General features: G+C 43.8%; 2 protein-coding genes across 30 annotated transcripts in view; both read left to right on the top strand.

The window, feature by feature from the left end:
- Positions 1-9,753, top strand: part of MAP7D2 (MAP7 domain containing 2) — a 98,010-nt gene extending 88,257 nt beyond the window's left edge. The window contains exons 14-15 of one of the 2 annotated variants that reach the window (XM_070289569.1): positions 3,785-3,971; positions 8,069-9,753. In XM_070289569.1, the coding sequence (XP_070145670.1) occupies positions 3,785-3,971; positions 8,069-8,090 (209 nt within the window). In that variant the 3' untranslated portion in view covers positions 8,091-9,753. Of the gene's footprint in view, positions 1-3,784; positions 3,972-6,083; positions 6,360-8,068 lie in introns of those variants that run through there. The other variant, XM_070289568.1, reaches the window with a different exon arrangement.
- Positions 9,754-19,444: 9,691 nt separating this feature from the next.
- The window catches only part of BCLAF3 (BCLAF1 and THRAP3 family member 3), a 56,286-nt gene continuing 54,505 nt past the window's right edge, over positions 19,445-21,225 (top strand). For 13 of the 28 annotated variants that reach the window (XR_011446292.1, XR_011446291.1, XR_011446290.1 and 10 more), the window contains exon 1: positions 19,445-19,713. The gene's annotated coding sequence lies outside the window, so the exon portion shown is untranslated. Of the gene's footprint in view, positions 19,714-19,770; positions 20,174-21,225 lie in introns of those variants that run through there. The other 15 variants (XR_011446289.1, XM_070291421.1, XM_070291414.1 and 12 more) reach the window with 4 other exon arrangements.

Genomic DNA, 21,225 nt, shown 5'->3' with positions numbered 1-21,225 from the left:
TAGGGGACTAGCACCTATGGGTCTGAAGAGCGTTACCACTGTGTGGAGTCCATGTACTTCTCCCCACCACCACCCCCTGGGGGAGTTTCCATCTCTACAGGTCCACTTGAAAGCCAGTAGGTCCCTCAGTTACTCTAATAATCCCAGCACCAGAGCCGGGCCATCTGCTGGCTAGGCTGCTTTCCAGAGGGCTTAATTGCTGGTCACATTCTGTTAAGAACTGACTCTCTTGTTCTATAGCAGTTTCTCCTGCCTTCGGGACTTCTGGATAGTCCAGCTCTTTTCTGTCACGGATTCTTAAAGCTCCTCAGGTTTCGTGGCAGCCAGAATCAGAAAACATATATCCATCTCAAAGTCACTCTTCACATTTCTCTTTTGCCTTGTGGCTCAAAAGCCTGGGGACCTGTACAGGATATGACATCAAGTTTCTTGAGTGAGTCATGTTGTTCAGTCACTAAGTTGTGTCCGATCTTGCAACCCCACGGACTGTAACACGCCAAACTCCTCTGTCTTCCACTATCTCCTGGAGTTTGCTCAAATTCATGCCCATTGAGTCAGTGATGTTATCTAATCATTGCATCATCTGCCACCCTCTTCTCCTTTTGCCTTCAATCTTTCCCATCATCAGGGTCCTTTCCAATGAGTCGGCTCTTCACATCAGGTGGCCAAAGTAATGGGGATTCAGCTTCAGCATCAGTCCTTCCAGTGAATATTCAGGGATGATTTCCTTTAGGATTGACAGGTTTTACACTCCAGGGAACTCTCAAGAGTCTTTTCCAGCTTCACAATTCAAAAGCATCAATTCTTTGGTGCTCAGCTGTCCAAATCTCATTTCCATCCATGACTACTGGAAAAAGCATAGCTTTGACTAGACAGACATTTGTTGGCAAAGTGATGTCTCTTCCTTTTAACATGCTTTCTAGGTTTGTCACAACTTTCTTTCCAACAAGCAAGGATCTTTTAATTTCATGGCTGCAGTCATCATCCACAGTGATTTTAGAGCCCCCCAAAATAAAATCTGTCACTGCTTCTACTTTTCCCCTTCTATTTGCCATGAAGTAATGGGACCTGATGCCATGATCTCAATTTTTTTTTTAATGTTTCAAGCCAGCTTTTTCACCCTCCTCTTTCATCCTCACCAGGAAGCTGTTTAGTTCCTCTTCACTTTCTCGCATTAAAGTGGCATCATCTGCATATCTGAGGTTGTTGTTGTTATTTTTTCCCCAGCAATCTTGATTCCAACTTGTGATTTATCTAGCCCAGCATTTCACATGACGTACTCTGCATATAAGTTAAATAAGCAGGGTGACAGTATACAGCCTTGTCCTACTGCTTTCCCAATTTTCAACTAATCTGTTGTTTCATGTCGGGTTCTAACTGTTGCTTCTTGACCTGCATACAGGTTTCTTAGGAGACAGGTGAAGTGGTCTGATATTCCCATCTATTTAAGAATTTTCCACAGTTGGTTGTGATCCACACAGTCAAAGGCTTTAGCATAGTCAGTGAAGCAGAAGTAGATGTTGTTCTGGCCCTCCCTTGCTTTTTCCATGATCAAATGAATGTTGACATTTTGATTTCTGGTTCCTCTGCCCCTTTGAAACCCAGCTTGTACATCTGAAAGTTCTCAGTTCACGTACTGCTGAAGCCTAATTTGAAGGATTTTGAGCATAATCTTCCGAGCATGTGAAACAAGTGCAATTGTATAGTAGTTTGAATATTCTTTAGCGTTGCCCTTTTTTGGGGAATGAAAACTCCCCTTTTCCAGTCTTGTGGCCACTGCTGAGTTTTCCAAATTTGCTGACATATTGAGTGCAGCACTTTAACAGCATCATCTTTTAGGATTTGAAATAGCTCATTGGAATTACATCACCTCCACTAGCTTTGTTCATAGTAATGTTTCCTAAGGCCCACTTGACTTTACACACCAGGATGTCTGGCTATAGATGAGTGACTGCACTATCGTGGTTATCTGGGTCATTAAGACCTTTCTTGCATAGTTATTCTGTCTATTCTTGCCACTTCTGAATCTCTTCTGCTTCTGTTAGGTCCTTACTGTTTCTGCCCTTTATCATGCATATCCTTGCATGAAATGTTCCCTTGATATCTCCAGTTTTCTTAAAAATATCTCTAGTTTCTCCCATTCTGTTGTTTTCCTCTCCTTTGTATTGCTCATTTAAGAAGACCTTCTTATGTCTCCTTGCTATTCCCTGAAACTCTGCATTCATTTAGGTGTATCTTTCCTTTTCTCCCTTGCCTTTCCTTCTCTTCTTTCCTCAGCTATTTGTAAAGCCTCCTCTGACAATCACTTGACCTTTCTTGTATTACTTTTTTGGGGGGATGGTTTTGGTCACCACCTCCTGTACAATATTATGAACCTCTATCCATAGTTCTTCAGGCACTCTGTCTACCAGATCTAATCCCTTGAATCTATTTGTCACCTCTGCCGTGTAATCATAAGGGATTTGACTTAGGTCAAATACCTAAATGGCCTAGTGGTTTCCCCTACTTTCTTCACTTTGAGCCTGAATTTATAATAAGGAGCCCATGATCTGAGCTACAATCAGCTCCTGTTCTTGTTTTTGCTGCCTGTATAGAGCTTCTCCATCTTCAGCAGCTGCAAAGAACATAGTCAGTCCGATTTTGGTATTGACATCTGGAGATGTTCATGTGTATAGAGTTGGGTTGTTGGAAGAGTGTGTTTGCTATGACCAGTGTGTTTTCATGACAAAACTCTGTTAGCTTTTGTCCTGCTTCATTTTGTACTCTTTAAGACCAAACTTACCTGTTATTCTGGTTATCTCTTGACTTCCTACTTTTGCCTCCCCATCCTCTACGATGAAAAGGAAATATTTTTTTGGTGTTAGTTCTAGAATGTATTGTGGATTTTCATAGAACTGGTCAACTTAAGCTTGTTCAGCACCAGTGATTGGAGCATAAACTCAGATTACTGTGATGTTGAATCATTTGCTTATTCTGTCACTTTTGAGATTGCACCCAAGTACTGCATTTAGGACTGCATTGTTGACTCTTTCATTTGGAATTCTTGCCCACAGTAGTAAATATAATTAATTAAATTTGCCATTCCCGTCCATTTAGTTCCCTGATTCCTAAGATGTTGATGATCAGTCTTGTCATCTCCTGCTTGAGCACATCCAATTTACCTTGATTCATGGACCTAACATTCCAGGTTCCTATGCAATATTGTTCTTTAAAGCATCTGACTTAACTTGCACCACCAGGCACATCCACAACTGAGCATTGTTCCTGCTTTGGCCCAGTTGCTCCATTCTTTCTGGAGCTATTAGTAATTGCCCTCCACTTTTCCCCAGTAGCATATTGGACACCTTCTGACCTGGGGGACTCATCTTCCAGTGTCATATCTTTTTGCCTTTTCATACTGTCTGTATGGTTCTCAAGGCAGAATACTGGAGTGAGTTGCCATTTCCTCCTTCAGTGGACCATGTTTTGTCAGAACTCCCCACTATGACCTGTCCTTCTAGGGTGGCCCTGCATGGCATAGCTCATGGCTTCATTGAGTTATGCAAGCCCCTTCACCACAATAGAGCTGTGATCCATTAAGTGGGGAGAGTGGGGCATGAGCCCTGCACAAACACAGATGATGTCATTTGTCTTCTCTTCCTGGTATGAAGGTGACTGCCTGGGGTTCTTTTTACAAAAGATGTTGCATCATTGGTAAAGCAGAGGATTGCCTACACAGATATTCCCCATGTTATTTCAGTGGTATGTTTTATGATTGATGGAATGACTTTGTGTTCTCTGTCAGAAATCAGTGTATTGAACACCTGCCAGGAAGTAAATGTTGTGGAACATGCTGCCCCAGAAACTTTCCCTCAAGATATTTTCACTGATGAACTTAAACCAGTTGAGGGACTTGTTCATCTGGACACCCTTGATGGGAAATCAAACAGTCTAGATGATTCAACTGAAGAAGTTCAGTCTATGGATATGAGGTAAGTACATTGCTTTTGAGTTTGAGCCTCATCTCTTCCCCAGATACCTCCACCATCCCTTAGTTGATTTCATCATTTCCACCCCCAAATCTTTGTACACACCTAAAATCGGTACAGTTGCTATTCAGGAAAACTAACCATGGTTTAAGTAATATCTGTATTTTGGGTTGAGTTCCCTAGAAGCAGAACCCAGAACAGGGATTCTGGGGCATGGATTTTAGTGGAGGGAAGCTCTCAGGAGAAGGGAGTGGGAGGGAAGCTGGATTGGGCAGGGGAAGTCACTCAGCAAGGGTGCAGTCTCAGCTGGTCTCATGGAGCTCTGCAGGATGGTCTTCCACCAGAAAGGGCTCTGACTGTGATAAAGACAGGGCCTTCACAGCACTGTGTTCATCAGCTGTTGACTGTGGAGAATCTGGGGTGGGGATGCTTCCATCAGCCAAGGCAATAATCCAGAGGAAGCGTGTCAGCTGTGAGTCCATAGCAGCTGGAGGATGGGTACAATCACAGCTAAAGGGGATCTGGGTAGGGCACCAAAAGGGCCCACCCACTGTGTCCAGTGTCTCATGTTTAAATAGACTTGTCATTGGAGACTTAATAAAGGAACTAATTTGCTTTCAGATCCTAACAACTTAAGGAATTCTTAACTGGTGTGTTTTGGATAATGTCACCTGGCAAATTATTCCCCGACAAAAGTAATGCTCAGTCAGCCTGGGCTTGGGGCAGAGACTGGAGTGGGGGTCTTCTCTGTGTTCAGAAGGGAATGCCAGGATTTTGCACAAGCTCTGCCAGAGCTCCAGCCTGCTGCAGCTTACCCTTCTCTCCTTCCTGTGAATTCTCAGCCTCGGCCTAGGGTGAGGGGTTGGGGAGCAGGGCCTTTCCTAGGCACACTGATTGTAAATACTGCAGCTGGCCTTAAGCCACATAATGTGAAAACATGGAGTCCAGCCTCCCTGTCTGCAGTAGAGCAAGTCCTGAGCAGTCTGATTAACAGGACCTCCTCAGTCCTTGCTACCACGCACCACTGTCCTGGCAGACTTCCCCTGATTGGCGCCACTCTGTCCCCTCCAGTAGGTGGGAACTGCTGAGACATCATAAAGGATAACGCAGTACCTACCCACCCACCCACCCCATGCTACGCTGAGGCAGTTGTGCTTATTTTTTCTGCCTCTGGGTGAGGGAACTGGACGAGACCTGGCACTGGCCAAGGTTCAAGGAAATGAAGGAGCTTTGTTTGTGTGCTGCATTCTTACTGTGGCTGCCTCTGCATTTGGAGAAGGGTGACTCCTGGGGGCAGTGCCCAAGCTTATGGCACCATTCTGTCCTCCCCATGCTCTGACCAGCTGATAAAATCCCAGGAATGGAGGTGGTCACGGTGGAAATGGGGCAGGCGTTCCCAGTAATGAAACAGTTTGCCCAGGCTCCAGCCACCGGAAGTGGTGTTAGGTCAGCTGCTTCACTTTAACTATATTCAGTGTGAGGGAGACAGATCATCTGAGCTTCTGCAGTTCATCTAGTTTTTCTAGATTCTTCTCCGGGCTCTAACGGAGGAGAAAAAAAAAAAAGACAAACCTGACAGCAGCCCTACTCTGGCTGTTCAGAGAGACCCCTGGTGAGGGGACTTCGCATCCCAGCCCACTGCTCATCTGAGCTAGGCCTATGGTTGACACACCACGGAACTTCTCTAAACTGTCATGGCATCTTCGCGTGTGTCATTTATCGTATACTAATGTATTACAGTGAGCATATAATGAGGCCCAAGGTCTAGTGGATGTCCAGTCTTCCACCATCTTGGGCCTAATCGGTTCTAACCAGTTTTTGTCGTATCCTCAAGGGTTATGTCATTCTTTTAAAGGTTGTGCGCTGCCCCTGCTCTCCTGTCTCAAATCCACTTCCCTGTTCTCATTCATGGGGTCCTCATTTCTGTCAGTGTCTCAGACTTGAACTAACCTGTATCTTTTATAATGTGTTACACACAACTCTGGCTCTAAATCCATCTTCTCTAGGAAAGAAGAGTAGTATAACAAAATATGACAAGTAGAATTAATAGTTGTGTCTGTCTGTCTCTCTATCTCTCCATCTCTCTCTCCTTCCCTCTCTCCCTCTGCCCTCCAGTCCTGTTTCAAAAGAAGAGCTTATCTCTATCCCAGAATTTTCACCAGTGAGTGAAATGATTCCTGGGGTATCTCTGGACCAAAATGGAACTGGTAATGCCCGAGCACTTCAAGATCTCTTAGATTTCACTGGCCCCCCCATTTTCCCCAAGAGATCCAGTGAAAATCTCAGCTTGGATGACTGTAACAAAAACCTGATCGAAGGATTTAACAGTCCTGGCCAAGAAAATACCCTGAACACCTTCTGTTGACAAATACAACATCTCTTTAATGAAAGGTACAGTCTTTTGATGACAGTCTAAATCTGTAACTCTTCAACCTGGGTTTGTGAAGATAAGATAAACATCACTCAGCCTCCTGGATGGTCAATTTTATTTAAAAAGCACAAATATAAATGTGAATTCATGGTATATACTGCAGCACACACAAGAATTGAGATGGATTTCAAATGAATCCTTTAGACAAGAACCTTCAGCACCACACCCCTTGTGCTCACCCCTGCTGTTTGGGGCAGTGTGTGTAGAAGCACTGGCTAAAAGTTTGACCAGCCATCTGTCTCAAATAGCAACTTTTTAGAGACAAGAGAATTCTACCCCCACTAGTTTTATTCAGTGATATCCTACATTCTATCTAGAATCGCTCATATACATTGGTGAGTGTTGGGCCAAGTGATTTGCTGTTCTGTTGACTTCTTCTGGATTCTTTCAAAGCAAACATCTGTTCTTGGATCATCTTCCCCCCTGAGGCAAGGGGGGGAAGAACCGAAGTTTGTGCCCTGAAGCTTTTGTTCCCTTCCTTTGGCCCTTTTATCTTCCCAAAGTGTTTCTAGAAGCTGCTTCTTTGAGTAAGTTACATTTATGGGTTATAAACACTCTGAATTTGTGTGTAGTTATAATCACCTCCTGTTGGCTTTACTTCAGATTTTGGGGCTTAGTTTTGAATGATGAAAACAGAATCTATCATCAGATCTTTTCATAACTAATTGCTCCTCCCATTTTAGACTGTTGAAAAATTTTCTGTTCTCAACATTCTGTCAGTCACCTTGTTTTATGATATTCCACTCCTATAACAGTACTTTGATAACTGATGTGATTTAGTCCAACCTTTCTATTTCTCAAACGAGGAAACAAGTTGGGGAGGCCACGTGGCTGAGGTCACCATGTCTCAAATGCTTATTTATACATGACCTCAGCTACTGGCTGTAGACGGTACATTTTATTCTCTTGGCTCTTGGGGAAGCAGTTGTGGTCCTTTTCACATATGAGAGGGGATGCATGACAGGTAGTTTTAAAAGTAAACCATATCCCTGGTTGGAAGAGTAGCTTTTTGGACACTTAAAAAAATTCACCTGAGTGTTCTATTTCCCTGACAGTTACATGGATTATTATTTAGTGAGAGGTTTCTTTTGTTGTTAGTGTACATTGCACCCTTTGGTTCAACTACCTCAGTATCAAATAAGGACCAGAAAATCCACAAAACCTAGAAGAGTGTTCATGGCTCCTCAAATCTATTTCCTACCTCTCTAACTAAAAAAAAGTCCAAAATCCCTGTCCCAAAAAAATCTTGGCTAAATAATTTATTTACATTCCTTGTATATTTTCATTTGTCAGATAGTCTAGGTAGCAAATTGTTCTCAGCCAGAGGTGGCACCACCCCACACTGGAAATGTGTTGGAGCGGGTTATTGTCACAATGGCTGGAGGCAGCACTGGCATTTGGAAAGCAAAACTTGTGACATTAATCATCCTGCAGGTTTTAGAATAGTCCCACATGAAAAAAATTTGATCCCCTCACCCAAAGAATAGTCCTACACAAAATGCTGCAGCACTTCCACTGAGAGGTACTGTAAGCCAAGGAAATGTAGTTACTAAGAAGGTAGAAAGTACCACACTGCATGATCATTTTAGTGACAGAGAATAGATGCTACAAATTGCAAAATATTGTCTCTACTTTGGTTTCACCTGGTTTTGGTTTTGAATTGACACAGGTGGTGTTTGGAGAACCCGTGAAGCTGCTGGTAGTCAAATCTGAGCTGCCAGCCCTTTGAAGAAACTTCAGTCATCTTTAACTGCTGGATTCTAAACTACTAAATTGAAATGTAACTGCATTCCTAGTTAGTATGTCAAACGCTGGCCACTCTCAGTAGAAGCTTGAGACAGTGGCCTTTTCGGGCTTTAGCAGAGTTCTATGTTACAGTTCTATTTATGAGCTTTAGCTGCTGATAAAGCGCTTCCTGTACTCCTCTATTATCATAGTGATCTTCTGAATAACCCGTGTGATTTTGACTTGAAAAGTCACCTTATAGCCATTCTTATCCCCAAACTTGGAGCATATAAACATTTAGATGTCTTTTCTGGTAAATATTCTAGACATTTACCCAGACTCTATTTAAACATATACTGAACTTGGGCTGCATATCTCCCTGGCTCTGTTTAGAAGAAGAACACATTCTGGAGGGTTTCCCTCATCTCTGAGGTTTCTTTGCTGGAAGTTTCTATCAAGAAGCCACATTTAATATTATTAAGCTTAGTTGCCTGCAAAATGTGTTGCTTCTCATTGCTCCTTGGGCGGCCAGCAGAGTGAGTCTGGCTGAGTTAAGGAAGCCATTGAACAGCATGGAAGACTGTCTGCTCTCTTAGGCATATCCCTCCAGACTTGGGCACTTGAATCTTGCAAGGGCCTTTTCATGTTGCACCTTTAATCCTCCAAGCTATAGTCACTCCAAACCTTCAGGTGGCTTCTGGATTGAATAATTTGTGCATCTCCTGCACAGGTGGTTGCTTTTCATGTTGCTGTTTTCTTCTTGGCTCTTGGGCCTTTTGTTTGTTTGTTCAACTCTAATAAAAGCAGGCACAAATGAAAAGCACTGTGCTCTGAGACAAGGGGCCCTGCACTGGCTCCAAAATGGCACTATAACAGACTTGAACATAAAAACATCTGGACGGAGGAAAATGAAAGTAGAATGTATGTATACTGCACACGTTTTTTGCCATATAATAGTATGTTTTCTATTGGAGAATGAAATGGCAACCCACTCTAGTATTCTTGCCTGGAGAATCCCAGGGACAGAGGAGCCTGGTGGGCTGCTGTCTATGGGGTCGCACAGAGTCGGACATGACTGAAGTGACTTAGCAGCAGCAGCAGCAGTATGTTTTCTTCATTTCTTGTGGTGAAATGTGACTTTCAGATTAAAGTAACCTTTTCTTCTTTGAAAAATTTTTTTATCTTGTACAATAAAGAGTTTGGAAAGATCCATAATCCTGACTGAAGTTTGCAACCAGAATGTACAAAGAAGTCTCAGTAGTAATCTTGTTCATGTGCTCTTAAAACCAGCTACAGTGTGAGACTATTAGTTATGGAAACTATGTATGTTTGTGTATGGTGTATATACTAAATAAAATACATGCCTCCAATAATACAGTGCCATGGATCTTGATGACTATCTGGGGAAAATCCCTTTTATGACAAGCACACAGAAAATGGTAGCATGGTCTGACTTTCAAAAAAAAATGTCTCAGCATCTTTTTTACAGCCCTGTTTTGCTAAATGTCTGTTTTCTTGCAGTCTGTTGTACCTCACAGCACCATTGTGATCATGGTGATGCCTCATTTGCGTGACGTGTACATTGTGTTTACTGTGAAATACATTTTCATTAAAGAGTCTGATGGTGTGTAGTGCTTTGTTTGTTTCTGTAGGCTCAATGAAAAAAAATGTGCTGAAACCGAACCAGATACCAGGTTTCTAAAAAACTTATTGGAAAAAAAATTTTAAATCCCGTGTGGGTGTCCTTTCCCTGTCTAACTCATGAAAATTCCTCTATTACCAGTTCCAACTGAAGCCAACTGTGGAAATAAGCTTCAGTGATGAGCTGTGCCAAGACATGAGGAACTTGTAAGTATAGTAAAGTTGCTCTACTTTCATACCAGTGATGTGAGGGATTTCTAGCTGGCTGAGATGAAGTTAACCTTAGTGTAATCTCCAAAAACATTCCATAGGGCAATCTGGCATTTAAACAAAATTATAATGGAAATGATGACCCCTGTTTTCCAGTAAGCTGAAACCCACACCAACTTTTTTGCATCTAAATCATGACTGTTTACAGCCTGGAAGGCAGTTCCAACCAAGACCAGGAGTCGAAGGGCCAGGACTGAAATAGGGATGTCGGATCTTTGTGATAACTTCTGGGCTGCCATCTCTGAAGCTGAGGGCTCAGTCAGTGAAACTCTCCTTAGTTCTGATGACAAAGCCTCTAGTGAGGGTACAGGAGTGGACATCCTAATTTTTTCCATGTGCTGGCCTTGGACTGTGGCATTATAAAGTAGTTTCTGTCGTCATGAGCTCTGACCAGAGGGTTGTAGTGGTGGCTAGTCATTCCTAAGAGCAATTCCTGTTTTGTGACATTCTAAATCTTTCTTAGTAACTACAGGTTTTCTCTTAGTCAAGTGCTTTCATAATTTTTTTTTTAATTTGGAAAGCAAATGTAAAGAAATAACTTGTTTCTAGAGTTATACCCATTACATTGGGGCACAACACTGAGTGACATCCATCCCCACTCTTTAGTGTTACTCAGGAAGCACAGTTATGTAAGAAAATGGAGCAAGAACTCTTAAGAACATTAGAAAAGAGAAGCCTTTACAGGTAGTCTTTTTGCGGGGAGCCCAAATGAAATAACTAGGAAACTCGGGATAGTTGCACAGGGGAGCTGACCACTAAGAGAAGAAAAATTGATCGTTTTCTTATACATTAAAAACAGACAGGAAAACAATCCTTAAAAAGCTTATAAAATTTCTAGAAAGAACAAACTTTGTCTAAAACTTGGCCAGAGAACATTAGAATAGATGTAAATAGAAAGACATGCCATGTTCCTGAAAGGGAAAGCCTACATACCTGACAAAGACAAGTAGGTGACTCACCCTCACATTCATGTAAATTAAATGAAGTTCTACTTCATGAGATTTCCGTTTTGCAACTTAAAATATAGTTGCACAGGGAACACCTGGCAGCCCAGTGATTAGACTCAGCGCCTTCTCTGTCAAGAGCTTTGAGTTCAATCCCTGGTCAGGAAACTAAGATCCCATAAGCCATGTGGGATCTTAGAAAAAGAAAATATAATTTGTACATTTCATATAAGAAAATGAACACAAAGCTAAGAAATTTATAAAATAAGTCTTTAAAACAGAGACTCCCCCCCAACAATAAACAGTAAAATATATAGTAAAACTTCCATAACTAAAATAGTATAGTCTAATAGAGAAATACCAGTAACCTCAGATATGCAGATGACACCACCCTTATGGCAGAAAGTGAAGAGGAACTAAAAAGCCTCTTGATGAAAGTGAAAGAGGAGAGTGAAAAAGTTGGCTTAAAGCTCAACATTCAGAAAATGAAGATCATGGCATCTGGTCCCATCACCTCATGGGAAATAGATGGGGAAACAGTAGAAACTGTCAGACTTTATTTTTCTGGGCTCCAAAATCACTGCAGATGGTGACTGCAGCCATGAAGCTAAAAGACACTTACTCCTTGGAAGAAAAGTTATGACCAACCTAGACAGCATATTGGAAACCAGAGACATTACTTTGCCAACAAAGGTCCATCTAGTCAAGGCTATGGTTTTTCTAGTAGTCATGTATGGATGTGAGAGTTGGACTGTGAAGAAAGCTGAGCACTGAAGAATTGGTGCTTTTGAACTGTGGTGTTGGAGAAGACTCTCGAGAGTCCCTTGGACTGCAAGGAGATCCAACCAGTCCATTCTAAAGGAGATCAGCCCTGGGTGTTCTTTGGAAGGAATGATGCTGAAGCTGAAACCCCAATACTTTGGCCACCTGATGCAAAGAGTTGACTCATTGGAAAAGACCTGATGCTGGGAGGGATTGGGGGCAGGAGGAGAAGGGGATGACAGAGGATGAGATGGCTGGATGGCATCACCGACTCGACGGACGTGAGTCTGAGTGAACTCCGGGAGTTGGTGATGGACAGGGAGGCCTGGCGTGCTGCAATCCATGGGGTCGCAAAGAGTCGGAGACGACTGAGTGACTGAACTGAACTGAATAGAGAAATAGAATTTGAAATAGAAATCAGCAACACACCCAAGAGACATGAGAATTTAATGCATCATGGACCAGGGTGGGTGGATCATTTGTTTCTGGAGAGAGAGAACATGTGACTTGGTGTCTTCTGAAGGTCAACCAAGTTTAGGATCTCTGACTTGGTGTCTCCTGAAGGTCAACCAAGTTTAGGGCCCCCCCCGGGGCAATCACGTGGGCCCCCTCGGGCAATCACGTGGGCCCCCAGGGGCCAGCAACACACCCAAGAGACATGAGAATTTAATGCATCATGGACCAGGGTGGGTGGATCATTTGTTTCTGGAGAGAGAGAACATGTGACTTGGTGTCTCGTGAAGGTCAACCAACTTAGGATCCCCAAGTTTAGGGGTGGGGATAAGGACCCAGAAGTGAGGAAATGATCAGGTCAGGAGCAGGGTCCAAGGTGTGGGTGTCAGTTACGGTTCAAGGTTTAAGTCAGGGGAAAATGGAGACACAAGGCTTGGTACCAACCTCCAAAGACCCAAACTGATGCTTCCCCCAATTTGGGATATGCTGTGGTCTCAGGAGGTGGGAAGCAGTGGCCTCCATTTGCTGTGGTTTAAGCTTCTCCTGCAGGAATGGACCAGAACAGTCAGCATATCCCTGCTGTATGAGAGGTGGTCCCAAGACTTGTCAAGGATGTGAGGTAGGTAGGAGAGGGTTACTTTCCCAAGGACACAGCTGGAACTTTGCAGAGCTGGGATTGACCCTGGGTCCACTGCTTTGGTGCCCCCAGGGGAGTTGGCGGCTCTCCGACCCGGAGAGCAGCAGAAATGCTTTGCTAGAACAGGTGCTTATAGTGGAGAAGGGGCAGAAGCCCCATGGAGAGTCATAGTTCTGATTTCTTTTTATTAAACAAACTATTGTGATATCATTCACATACCATAAAAATTCTTTCCTTTTAAAGGAAATAACTGTCTTTGATTTCTTCACAGTCACACAACCATCACCACTATCTAATTCTAGAACCTTTTCATCTGAGTGTGCTATTCAAGGGTTACTTATCCATCTGTCTACTCACAGTAGCAGAGTTTATCACCAGTTCAAGTTCCTATTGTACCTGGAAGCAAGACCATGGGATTTGAAAATAATATTCCCTGAACGAGTTGTTCCCCCTTTCCCCATAATTTCCAACAGGCCAAATTATGGTTCTGTTTATGTAAGTCAATTCATGTTGGCTGTTTTGTTTCACGTTCTCTGTGCGTAAATATTGCATCAGGTGCCCAGCATGGGCCCTTTAGGCCGATGAGGGACATGGAATGGTGAGCCTGCCTTTAGCTCTGTGGTAAATAAGCAAGAAGCGTCTGTGCAACAGGTAGGAAATGCCAAGTTTGATTCTTCCCATTGGCCCTGAGAGATGGTTGATGTTAGGGGAAAGATTTGAAGTGGCCATCCTTCTGGACTTCCAAGAAAGTATGAAGGCAGGCTTCCCCCATCTCATGAGATGCAAAATGTAAGGAATACAGCCCCAAGGAATTAAACTTTTGCTTAAGGGAACTTCCTTTTTCGAATCAGCCCACAGCTCTCTGTTGGCTGTACTTATCTTCGAATCACATTTTCTTAGTAGTGCATGCAGGCTCATCTTTGAGAGCCAGAACGTTGTCACCATAGAGATGATAGCTAGGGAGGCACTAGGTTCTGCACTGTAGATGTTGGAAGAGCTTTTGGGGTTGAATGCAGCCCCCGTGGCTGGTCTTCCTGGTTGTTTTTAGAACAAATGGGATCCTACTGGCATCACTGAGAGGAAAGAAGCAATTCCATTTGCGTAGTAGACCTGGCCTTCTGAAGACTTCTCAGGGGCCACCCCTGTACAGCGACAGCTCCAATGGCTGGTATGAGTTGTTCAGTGTTCACTGCTAGTGAGAAATGATGCGGAACTTGGAAATAGGCTGAAAGATAACTGTGCCCTTACAGAGTCCTGCAAGAGTATGGTTTCAACAAGGCAGCCCAAGGGGCTGCTGAGTCTTGGGGCATATGAATTTGCATGACTGCCTGTGTGCTGTGTACTAGGACCTCATCTCTGGAGTTACTCACTTGTAGCCAGGAAGTTGTAATGACTTTTGTCCCATAGAAAAGCTAATTCCAAAGCTTATGCCTGTTTGTCCCTTTAGGGCACTAAGTAGTTTTGTATCTAACTTTACAGTTTTATCCAGCATTCTTTGTCCACTAAATATATTTGCGTTACTGTGTGTACACTTAAATCCAAGGGCATGTCACAATCAGTTTCGTATCTTTCCTGATCAAGTTTCATTATCCTGCTCCTTAATGAGTTAAACACTGTCAGGAAGGAAGAAAACTTACCATACCCTTTTTGGTTCTTCTGGCTCATCTAAGAAATCAACGTTGAGACAGACTAACAGGAGATAATCAACTTTAATTTCATACATATGGGAACTCCACATACATGAGAGGATCAGAGACCCCATGTTTATAAGAGGTTTGGAGACAGATAAAATGAGGTCTCTGCTGTCTGAGCTGAGGAATGGAATAGAGGCCAGGGGCTTCCAAGGACAAGGGTGTCACCCAAAGGATGATAAGAAGAAGAGCAGACGTTTGGTAATTGGATGTTTGTCCTGCCATGTAGATTGGGCCACGTAGACAAAATTTATTTCTGCTAGTGAGTCTTCTCTGGTTTAAAAAAAAAATTCAATTCTTCTAGATAATCAAAGGAGGGCAGTAGTTTCTCTTGAATATGCAGAGTCTCAAAATAATCCTCATGAGAATGTGGCACGTTTGGGGGTGGCTCATTCTGAACCCTAACAACACAGGTGTAACACATGCTCACTGAACATTTATATCACAATTACATTTGTTTTGGGAACTTACACTTTGACAATGAGGACACTAAGCGCTCAGCAGCCTGTGGGAAAGTTGAAGCAGAGGCTCTAATGGCTTTGAAGGTTACATTGGATGCTAGTGTCATGGATGTTGTGGTGCACCATCTGGATACCTCCCCTTTAGGACAAGGTGTTTGTCCTTCCGGATGTCTCCTTCCAGATGCTGGAGGTAAGTTGCTGAGGCTTGTTGATGGAGTTCTTTTCCAAGAATTACCCTTGACGGAAGGAGGCTGCCTCACCAACGTTAAATCCTCTCACTTGGGCAGCCTGAGAGGCTGGATCCTGACTGCATTATTTGGGCCTGTGAAGACCCTTGCCTCAAGGTAGGACAACTCAGAAGGGCTGTCCCAACTTCGGAGCTCCCTGGGGCGAGCATCTGAGGCCTTTGTTGAAACTGTATTGCCCAAATTCTGGCTTCTGCTTCCTTCACTCCCCCTTCCCACTCACCCACCCCCAGCACTCCCTGAGCCCTTCCTCTGTGCTAACTGGTCTCAGAGCCTGTTCCTGGAAGAACCCCACCAGAGCCAGCTAGGCATGGTGCTATTTAAGAAGCAGCTATGGGGTACCTAACAAATACAGAGTTAAACAAAGCAAATTGATCATGCAAATGAAAGTTCTGAGAGCTTAATGACTGGTGTCTGGGTTGTGTCAGGATGCAGGACCTGCTTGTGATAGGAAAAGATAGGTGAACTCAGTTTATCAAGAGTTTGGGAAAAAAAGGCTTCCTTGGTGGTCCATGGGTTAAGACTCAGCCCTTCCACTGGAGAGGAGATGGGTTCAATCCCTGGTCAGGGAAGCTAAGATCCTGCATGCCATGTAGTGTGGCCAAGAAAATTTTTTTTCAAGTATTTAGGGGAAGAGCTTCAGGGAGAACTGTAAAGATATAAATAAGGTGAGTAATGAATTTTTAAACAATTATTTTGCAGTGAAATTAAGTTTTAAACCTAACTTCACCATTACTTTTTGCCTTGCATCAATGTAGGTAGTTCATATCAATCAAAAAATTTATTTTCACAATAACCGCTGACTTTTGACACATTGTTTGAAAACCACACATATTGTATTGCTTTCAGAACCAGGGCCAAGCTGCTTCACATATTGCATTACAAAGGAAATAATTTATGGAACCAGAGGGCTGGTAGTGGCTACCAAATCTTGTTTAGGAATTTGTCCTCCATCTCAGTAGGAAAACAGCCATAAAGTCAGTGACTAGAATGAGCAAAAAGAAATCTGCAGTATAAGCCTGTCTAAAATCATTTTCTTCCAAATGTTATAAATCATTTCTGTCTGTGCTCTACTGTTGATGATGCCCTTTAAAAAGTAAAGGTAAAGAACAGTGTCCACCAAAAAAGTGCCTATATCATGGAATGGAAGAAAAAGAGGAGGGATCAGAGTCAGCTAAGCATTCTACATTCAATTTCACTGACAGTGTTAAGGAACATAACCGAAGTCAGATGGTTAAGGAAAGAGAAAACTTACCTGGTTCTGTCAGTCCTGGGTTATAAGGACCAGAGTAGACTAAAACTGAGAAAAATCTGGGCCAACAGCATTGTCAAGGGATGAGAGAGTGATTTGTCCTACTTCTTCCTAATTACCTTATTCTCACATTAGCATTTAAAAAAGAAAGCTATCCAGAAGGATGGCTGGAGGTACACATCAGGGCAGCTGACAGGTTTGCCCCGAAGCAGTGTTCCTCCAAAAAATGACAATGACAGTTGGCACTTGGTCTATGTCAAGAGCCTGGATTCTCTCTCTCTCTTTTTAATTTGACTTTTTTTTTTTTCTGGTTTAAGAATCAGTTTAAAAACTAGTGTGAATTTTATCAAGCCTCTGTGTTCATCTGCTGGTTTACAGAAAATACAAGCAACAGAGAAGTAGTTCTTGAGCTTAAGCATGGTTTAGAATCCCATGGAAGGCTTGTTGAAACTGTGCTGGGTCCCACCCCTAGAATTTCTGATTCAGGTTTAAAGCGGAAGCCTTAAGATCCAATGCATGATCCCACTCATGGTCCTTTTCTTTGGATTTGACACCAGCAATGTCTCGTGTGTGTGTGCTAAGTTGTTTTAGTTGTGTCCGACTCTTTGTGACCCCATGAACTGTAACCCATTAGGTCTCAGATGGAACCAAAGCTGACCTGTGGTGGACTTGAAATATAAGTGAAAAATAAGCATTTGTTGCTATAGGCCACTGAGATCTGGGGATTGTTATCATAGCATAATTTATTCTCACTAATATAGAACTCATATTAAGCATACTTGGCATTCTACAGTAGATTTGGCTTGCCTGAAAACCAAAGAAAAACAATATAAATGGAAAGGCAAATAACATTTCACTTCTCTTAGGCTGGTTCTGTATATGTGTTCTAGTCATATACACACCAAGAGCTGAGACCTTATGCAAACTACTTCTCTGTCCACACAAGCAGCATTAAGGGCAAGGACCATCTACTTGTGCTTATTATTAATCAGTAATAACAAGTCTGAACAAAAATCACTTTGTTCAAAGATGAATCAAAAGAAATATATATATTAATTTTGTATACTTCATTATACATATACACACATATGTATTTGTGAAGCACACAAAACCTAATCGTGGAAAAGAAAGAGCATACTTATGAAAATGACTCACTACCGTGTGCCAGACATTCTGCTAAATGCTGGTAATAGTAAGCAACAGATTTGGTCTCTGCCAAATTAGGTTTACAGTGAGGTAGGGAACAGAGAAGGAAATGGCAACCCATTCCAGTATTCTTGCCTAGGGAATCCCGTGGACAGAGGAGCCTGGTGGGCTGCTGTCCATAGGGTCGCACAGAGTTGGACACGGCTGGAGCGACTTAGCATGCATGCATGCACTGGAGAAGGAAATGGCAAACCACTCCAGTATTCTTGCCTGGAGAATCCCAGGGACAGAGGAGCCTGGTGGGCTGCCGTCTATGGGGTTACACAGAGTCGGACAAGACTGAAGTGACTTAGCAGCAGCAGTAGGGAACACAGATATTTATAAAGTAATAAGTGTCATGTAAACATTCTAACATCAAACCACCTCCTTGAAACACTCCAGTTATCTGCATTTTCCATTCCTACACCTATGTTTCCAAGCATTGATCAAAAGAGGAGAGCAACTAGAGAGGTAAGTATGAACCACATAATGCAAGGCCTTATACACTCTGCTGGGAAATTCTCTCTGCAAAACAGGAGGCAAAACTCATGTATGAAGAAAGGAAAATGATAATTGATATGGGGCTTAAAGAGAGTGGTAAGGATTAGGAACAGCTATTATGGAAATGAGAGAGGTCACATAAAAGGATTCCTGAGAGGCACCAAGGCTCTCCACTGCAGGGGGTCTCCATATTAATATTATAGTTGTGTGGCAGTTGTATAGCAGTGCTTGGAAACCTAGGTGTAGGAATGGAAAATGCAGATAATTGGAGTGTTTCAAGTTAGTGATTTAATATTAGAGTGTATCAAAGGGTGATTCAAGTGTTCTGCTTACAAGAGTGGTTGAAGTTAAAGGCCATGGGCCTGTCAGGGGATATGAGGGCTCTGTGGATTTTGAAGAACAAGTATATTGGGACTAAGGGAGACACGGGACTGCAAGAATGAGGATTGAGTCCAAATAAATGGGGTTTGTAAACTTAAGGTTTTAGCTACAACACAGTATGAAGCTATGGATATCTAGATTTTATAGAATGGGTACCTGGGAATGGATGGATTAAGTAGAATAGAGGTCAAGTCATCTGGACTGAGGAAGTTAAGGAAGCATGCCTTAGTCATGGGTGTTGGATTCATCAGGTTGATGGCAGTAATTCAGGTGGAGACAGAAAATTATGCAGGAAGTAGATGATGGTGGCAAGGTAAGATAAAATGTCCACCTGATAGAGTGGACCCTGAAAGAGAAATCTTGCAAGGGGTAAAAAGAACATCAAAGTGTCAAATGAGAAAGCTTCAAGAGTGAGGACATACTACCTTTAGGGTGCTGGATGGAGTGTGGGAGGAGGGAAATCAAGAGAGCTGGCAAAAATGAGTCAATATTTTTAATTGCACGGTGGAGAGATAATGGTATCATTAACCTGTTTGGAAGGTCTAGAAGGGAGGTTTTGTTTTTTGGGTAGAAGCTTAAGTTAAAGCCATGGGGAATGGTTGGAGATTGAGTAGGCAGGAAAGAGGCCACAGCCATTGCAGGTTCGGGTGGGTTGAAATCCACGGGACCAAGCTCCTGCCTGTGACTGAGGGGTGAGCTCCTACCCCTGACCTTTAACCTCCAGGATCCTCGGGCCTCGCCCCTTGTGCCCATTGTGTTCCTTCCCGGAGGGAGAGCGGCAGATGGCGCATGCGCCCTGGACAGAGATGCAGAGGTGGGAACGGCCGGCAGAGGGCGCAGGAGCTCAGGCCGGAGCCACTCAGGCGGGGCGCCCGTCACTGGGAAAGCGTTGAGAGCAGAGGTCAGTGGGAGAGCGCGCTCAGCGCGAGGTAATGGACAGTGGGCGTGGCCAGGGCGGGGGCGGGGCGAGGCGGTTCCGGAAGGAAGTGGTTCCGGGTCCCGCGGCCCGGCTGAGGTAGCCGTTTTGCCGCTTCTGTGGGAGGCGGCGGCCGTGTGAGGGGCGAGGCCGGAGGGGCCGGCGGCGGCGGCGGCGGCGGCGGCGGCGGCAGCGGTCGCGGCGGCGGCAGCGGTCGCGGCGGCGGCGGTAGCGGGAACTTCTCGGTCCGGTGAGCGGCCCTGGGGGGCGGGCGAGTCGAAGAGGCTCCGGCCCGAGGGGAGGGCGTGTCCGTCGCCTGAGAGAACGGTTCTTGGGGTAGCGGGTGAGGCGGTTGAGGCGGTTGGGAGGACGCGGCGGCCCAGCTTGAGATCCTGGAGGACTGCTCCCTTATCTCTGGACACTAGACCGGTGCCTTATTTTAGACGCGGCGATCCGGGCACCTGCTGCCGGGGCCCTGACCCTCGCCCGTCGTCGGGCAGGCTCTGGCCCCCGGCGGTTACGAACGTCTGTCTTGGGGACGGGCGGGGGGAGGGGGCGGGGGGAGGGGGCGGTGCCCAGGGACGGAGCCCTTTTCCCAGGGGCGGCTGCCGACGCGTCGCCGTAGGGACCCGAGCCGACGAGCCCCCGCTTTGTCCTTCTCAGGAGGCTCTCCTGCTGGGAAGCGGCGTCTTGCTCTGATAATGTCCAGAGTGAGTAGTGAAGGCTGCTCTTTATCCTGCATTGGAAAGTAAAACTTGTCTTTTTAGAAACGTATATTGAAAATTGAATCTTCTGTGGTTCTCTGAGGTGTATTTAGGAAACCGGGGCGGCTACTGTCAGGTTTGCCCTGTCCGTAGGTCGGGAGGGAAAGAAATCTGAGAGAAACTTATCCTCTCACACATTTTCCTGCCGAGGTGCTTTTCGAGCTGCCTCTTAGGTGATTGCTTTTCTTTTCTGAAACAAACTAAAAACCACAGGTAGAAATCAAGAAGGTCTCTCAGACTTCTGGCCAGGCAACCTTCTTAACGTTTTCCTGAATTTGAGCTGGTACGACTAAAAGACTGGAATTTGGAAATAAAAGATTTTGATGTAGATTCATGATGAGTGCTTTATTTTTCGATGGTGTTTTAATGGTAACGGTGTAGAATGCTTTATTTTTTCACGTGGTATCTTTAAAATGGCTACTAAAGTGTTCTTTTGAAAGCCCTGCGCTTTCACACCCTCCCCAGAAGCCTTTAAAACATCTGATTAGAAATATTTATACAGCGAAATATTTAATAATATGCTTATATATACAATTTCTAAAATATACAGAACCACGGTGAGGAAGATAACTGTTCTTTCACCGTTCAAATAACCGTTGTGAATGTTTACGCTGGGGATACACCTTCCATCTTTTTTTTTTTTGCAGAGATGAATATATGAATTATGAAATAGATTCTCTTTGATAACCAGTTTGTTTGTTTCCTGACTACATAGCATGCCGTTATTTGGCTACAGTTAATTACTTAGTTGGTTATTCCCAGTTTGTCACTACTTAAACACTTCGTTGGAGAAATTTAAAATCTGCACATCCATGATTACTGTTTTAGTGTACATTCCTAAGTGATAGAATCGTTGTTGTTTTTAATGTGAATTTCCCTCTGGAAAGGATGTGCTATTTTGCACTCCCACCAACAATCTGTGAGTGTCCTTTTCCCCACCCTAACAAAAGGCAACAGTTAAAGGATTTCTATAGGACCCCTTCAGGGCCCTTATGTTC

This window comes from Ovis canadensis, chromosome X (assembly GCF_042477335.2).
Source record: "Ovis canadensis isolate MfBH-ARS-UI-01 breed Bighorn chromosome X, ARS-UI_OviCan_v2, whole genome shotgun sequence".
NCBI lineage: Eukaryota > Metazoa > Chordata > Mammalia > Artiodactyla > Bovidae > Ovis > Ovis canadensis.
Note: the sequence above shows the minus strand (reverse complement) of the source record. Positions and strands in the feature narration are given on the sequence as shown.